At 55.7% G+C, this 5,000-nt stretch overlaps 2 protein-coding genes and 1 non-coding gene across 3 annotated transcripts in view; 2 read left to right on the top strand and 1 right to left on the bottom strand.

Moving 5' to 3' along the window:
- Nucleotides 1-196: 196 nt before the first annotated feature.
- On the top strand, nucleotides 197-2,989 carry PTSG_05022 (uncharacterized protein; the record flags this gene model as incomplete). The annotated part of the gene is made up of 4 exons (XM_004994280.1): nucleotides 197-957; nucleotides 1,203-1,905; nucleotides 2,069-2,143; nucleotides 2,285-2,989. The coding sequence occupies 4 exons, from the start codon at nucleotides 197-199 to the stop codon at nucleotides 2,555-2,557; spliced, it is 1,812 nt and encodes a 603-aa protein (XP_004994337.1). The 3' UTR covers nucleotides 2,558-2,989.
- An 814-nt stretch (nucleotides 2,990-3,803) lies between these two features.
- PTSG_20100 lies at nucleotides 3,804-3,885 on the bottom strand. The gene has a single exon. It is a non-coding gene; the product is annotated as a tRNA-Ser (tRNA).
- A 928-nt stretch (nucleotides 3,886-4,813) lies between these two features.
- Nucleotides 4,814-5,000, top strand: part of PTSG_05023 (uncharacterized protein) — a gene marked incomplete at both ends in the record, with an annotated part of 1,304 nt that continues 1,117 nt past the window's right edge. Inside the window, one exon of the mRNA XM_004994281.1 lies at nucleotides 4,814-5,000. This exon is cut by the window's right edge and continues 629 nt beyond it. Coding sequence (XP_004994338.1) covers nucleotides 4,814-5,000 — 187 coding nt within the window.

Below are 5,000 nucleotides of genomic sequence, written 5' to 3' on the forward strand. Positions count from 1 at the left end.
TGAGGAGAAGACGGCGTATGTCACCTTTCGCCTGAAGCAGTTCAAGACAGAGGCGAGCGTGCGTGTTGAAGACGCACAGCATGCGTCTTTCCTGCCAGAGGGCCTGTTTACGGTGGTGTTAGCGCATGTGATGACGCATGCACAGCACGGCGCATCGCAGCAGCCCAAGCTGAGTCGCACCCACGCCATCTGCTTCATGGAGTCGACCAAGCTTGAGTTGCAGCTTGTGCCCGCCCGCGCCAACTCCGGCCACGGTGACAACGATGCGAGCCAGAGCAAAGGCAACAGTCCAGAGCACCAGCAGCACCAGCAGTACCTGGTTCCAGCCATCCTGCCGATGACGATCCGCCACAGCAGCAGCACGATGGAATCTGTCACTCTGAGCACGACGGCAGCACAGCAGGTCAACCCATATCTTGGGTTTGAGGAGAAGACGGCGTATGTCACCTTTCGCCTGAAGCAGTTCAAGACAGAGGCGAGCGTGCGTGTTGAAGACGCACAGCATGCGTCTTTCCTGCCAGAGGGCCTGTTTACGGTGGTGTTAGCGCATGTGATGACGCATGCACAGCACGGCGCATCACAGCAGCCCAAGCTGAGCCGCACCCACGCCGTCTGCTTCATGGAGTCGACCAAACTGGAGTTGCAGCTTGTGCCGGCTGTTGGCGGCATCAAGATGAAGATCAGGAGTGCACAGCCACGCGCCATGCTACACATGCTGCACACCATGATCAGCGAGGCTGCCAGAGAGCGCTATCCTGAGCTGAAGAGCAGCCTCCTGCTGCCGTATGACGACAAGACGCTGCTGTTCTTTGAGGATGTGCTGCACCACCACAAGAGCAAGCAGGACATGTGGGTAGACGAACAGCTGCTGCCGCCCGATGACCTTGTCGCCAAGTATGGCCGTCTCTTGCCCGTTCTCGGCCTGCAGGACAAGTATGACGTCTTCATCAGCTACCGGTGAGACTTGTGTGTGTGTGTGTGTGCATGCGTGTGTGAGTATGTGTGTGTGTGTGTGTGTTTGTGTGTGTGTGTGTGTACGCGCGTATGTGCATGCGTGCGTGCGTGCGTGCGTGCGTGCGTGTATGTGTGTGTGTGCAAGTATGTGTCTGTCACTTCCACCAACTCGCCACAACTAATGCATGCAGTTTACCGTTATCTCATCACGACCTTTTCAACCCCCCCCCCTCCCGCAACCACAACAGGCAACGCGCCAGCAGTGGGCTGGTGATGGCGCTGCACCCGCGCTTGGAGCAGCGCAACCTGGTTGCGTTCCTGGACGCCAACAACCTGGAGACGGGCCTCAACTTCAAGCTGTCGTTCATGACGGCGATTGGGCTGAGCCTGGTGGCCTGCCCCATTGTTTCTGCTGCCACCATCATGCAGATGAGGCAGCTGCAGCACAGCGACTACTGCGACAACGTGCTGCTGGAGTGGATGACGATGCTGGCGCTGCACGAGCACCAGCGCAAGCACGGAGGGAGAGGTGAGGGGGAGGCCACAGACCTGATCCGCCTTCGCCGCGTTGTGCCCGTGATTGTTGGCAGCGCGTGGCACAATGTGAACGACAGCAGTATGAGCAGGGCCGAGATGAGCGAGTACGATTCGTTTGATGCCATGAAGCGGCTGGCCATGACGCTGCCAGATGCTGTGAGCAAGCAAACAGCAGCAGCCCTCGATCAGTATTTCACACAGGTGCTGCACCTGCCGCCACCCCGCCCACACAAGAGCGTGCGCGAAGCAGTGTGGTCGCTGTTTGACATTGACGCCGTGACTGCATTGGATGCCGGTGTGGACCGCACGTCACAGTTGCGCGACATTGCGGAGAAAGTGCGCCGGGTCGTCGTCTCTGCCAGGAGCGAGGAGCAAACTGGACGGGGGCCAGCAACTGCTCGTCGATCCACTCAGGTACATTGTGTGCAAGTGTGTGTGTGTGTGTTGGTGTGTGTGTAGGTCTGTGTGCATGTGTTGTGCTTGTGTGTGTGTGTGTGTGTGTACATTAAAATCATCTTGGTGCGCCTTGCCACATTGCGCCTCACACTGGATCTTCGTCAATTGTTCTTGCTTGCAGTTCTCCCAGCCGATCCAGCCGTCTGAACCAGCCGCACCACAGCCACCACAAGCGCCCCAGTCACCCTCACCTCAGGTGTGTGTGTGTGTGTGTGTGTGTGTGTGTGTGTGTTGTGTGCCCATGTGATGGAGTGCCTTGTGCAACGTTATAGGCTTGTGCTTACACCCTTGCTCCTCTGTCCTCTTGCACGCAAACACACACGCGCACAACAAGCAGGAAGCTGGCATCGTGTTTGATGCGGAGTTTGAGGAGTGGCTGTCGACCAACAAGCTGCTGCCACACGTGCAAGGCGCACTGCACCAAGTTGGGGCCGCAGACTTTGATATGCTGACCGTGCTTGTGGACACGGGCGTGGTTGGTGCCGACAAGCTACAGGAAATGGGTGTTCGTGCTGGCCCTGCACACCTGTTCATGCAGCGCTTTGACGAGCATCGTGCAGCAGCCGATGTCCAGAACAAGGAGGGCGGTGGCTGCTGTGCCCTCATGTGACTGCACCGTCGCTTCTGTTGAACTCGTGAACTTTCCGTTACAACTTCACATTATGTTACTTTCCGCTGCCGTCCGTTTGCTTTTTCGTACTTTCTGCCTTTCATGTCTGCTTTCATCGTTTGTCTTTGGCGCCCCCACGTCTACAATGGCACGTTGACTTGCCCAACTGGTGTGCAGCGCCGCGTTTCTTTGCGTTCGTGAAGGTTGGATGCCCTCTCCTTGTGTTGTCTTTGCTGCCACATGTGAGAATGCCACATTCCTGTTGCTTCTTTCCAAACAGTGCATGTATGTTACGTTCCACACCCGAGCCTGTGTTTTGTTGCTTTTCGTCTGGCCGTTCACTCCGGTGCTGCTTGCTCTTCTGTGCATGGGTGTGTGCTGTGTGTGTGTGTGTGTGTGTGTGTGTGTGTGTGTGTGTGTGTGTGTGTGTGTGTGTGTGTGTGTGAGCATGTGTCACTCGCTTACGCTGCTCCACCAGCAAGTGCGTGTCACGCCTTTCCCCCTCTCTTCGTTCACGTTGCGCTGGTTGGTGCGCCTCCACCTTTCTGCTTCTGCGCCTGCCTGGCGAGTGTTATTTCGTCGCTTTCGTCACTTTCGTCGCTTTCGTCGCTTTCGTCGCGTTCGTTTCCCCGTTACCGCCGTGGCACCGCAGCGTCGCAGTAGATATGTACTCCACAGGCAACAAGCAGTCAAGCATGAACGCGTGGGGCCTGTGTGGTGTGGCGTCAGCAAGCGAGCTCGAGATTGCGTGCCTGCATGCATGCAATGCATGCTTTATGAGACTTGAATGGTTTATGACTTCACAAACGAGCAAAACAACAGCACATGGCTACGCAGAGAACAGCTGTGCTGCAGTTGGGAACATGCCTGCATGCGACCAGTGTTGCTGCTCCTTCAGCGCGAGTGGCAGTGTGTGACAATAGACACACACACACTCTCTCTCTCTCTCACACACACTCACACACACACACAATTGCCTGGATGGAGAGAGAAAAAAAAAAAAAAACAAGTGCGACAACGGCAGGACATTCGACAGATCCCCAGCTGCAATGTGCTGGGGTTGCGCTTACGCATTGGCAGATTCGAACCTGCGCGTGCAGAGCACAACGGATTAGCAGTCCGTCGCAGCTTAGACACGAGACAGTGAAGGAGTGTGTGGGGAGTAGCCTGGATGGAGAGAAAAAAACAAGTGCGACAACGGCAGGACATTCGACAGATCCCCAGCTGCAATGTGCTGGGGTTGTGCTTGAATTGGCAGATTCGAACCTGCGCGTGCAGAGCACAACGGATTAGCAGTCCGTCACCTTAACCACTCGGCCACGTTGTCATATGGCACTTCTTGTTGTTTTGGGGCGAATTTTTTGTTGTTGAACCTAAATCTGTATTCTTGGCTGAATGTTGTTTGCTGCAACAGCCACATCGCATTCATCCATCCAACCAACCAACCAACCATCCATCCAACTCAAGCAAGCAAGCAAGCAAGCATGCCTCCACCACCACCACCACCAGCACCACCACCACCATCGACGCCCCAGCTGTTGCTGGACTTGCTTGATGTCAACAAGACAACGGCAGGAAGGGACAAGATCTACCGCGTCGCTCAGTACCTCTGCAGGTCTGTGACGTATGTGTGATATATGTGTGACATGTGGGTGTGTGTGCGTGCATGCACCGGCATCTCGCGTATGTCTTTCTCTCGCTCGATCTCATCCCCGATCTCTCCTTCCGCCTCCTTTTGTTCTGTGCGATCACAACAGGTTCTATGGATGGGGAAGCTTGCAGCCATCACATCCCATCAAAGCACTGGAAACACACCTCGCGCTCGCCCGCAAACGTCAGCTGCCCAAACCCAATGTCGTGCTTGATCTGCTATTGGCGCTGTGCTCGACCTTCACTGTACCCCGCTCATGTGATGATGCGGAAGCACCTCCGCGAGCGTATGACCACTCCTTCTTATACACTGTCTGTGTGTTGTGTTCACACTCATTACTTCCTCCTTCCTCTCACACTCCCACCCACACACACACCCACACACACACACACACACACACACACACACACACACACACACACACACACACACACACACACACACACACACACACATACTCACACGCGCACTCACAAACATACACACACACACACACATGCCATGGAACAGTGATGCGGCTCATGACAAGCATCGATCACTACTTGGACGCGAGGAAAGCAGGCGGTAGCCTTCATTTGTTGCTCGATGTAAGCACCATCGCAACCATGAACCTGGACCAGCTGCTCTCCATCCTCACACACTCGGGCAAAGGCCTGCGCATGCTGTTCGACCACGTGCAGTGGATGTGTGCCTTGCGCCTCCTCGGGCGCTCTCGCAGCCACAGCTTACAGCAGCCCGTCGCCAAGATTGCAAACTTCTTCTGGCTTGCTGCCCTCGTCGTCTCCCTCTGCC

Source organism: Salpingoeca rosetta (genome assembly GCF_000188695.1).
Source record: "Salpingoeca rosetta unplaced genomic scaffold supercont1.11, whole genome shotgun sequence".
NCBI lineage: Eukaryota > Choanoflagellata > Craspedida > Salpingoecidae > Salpingoeca > Salpingoeca rosetta.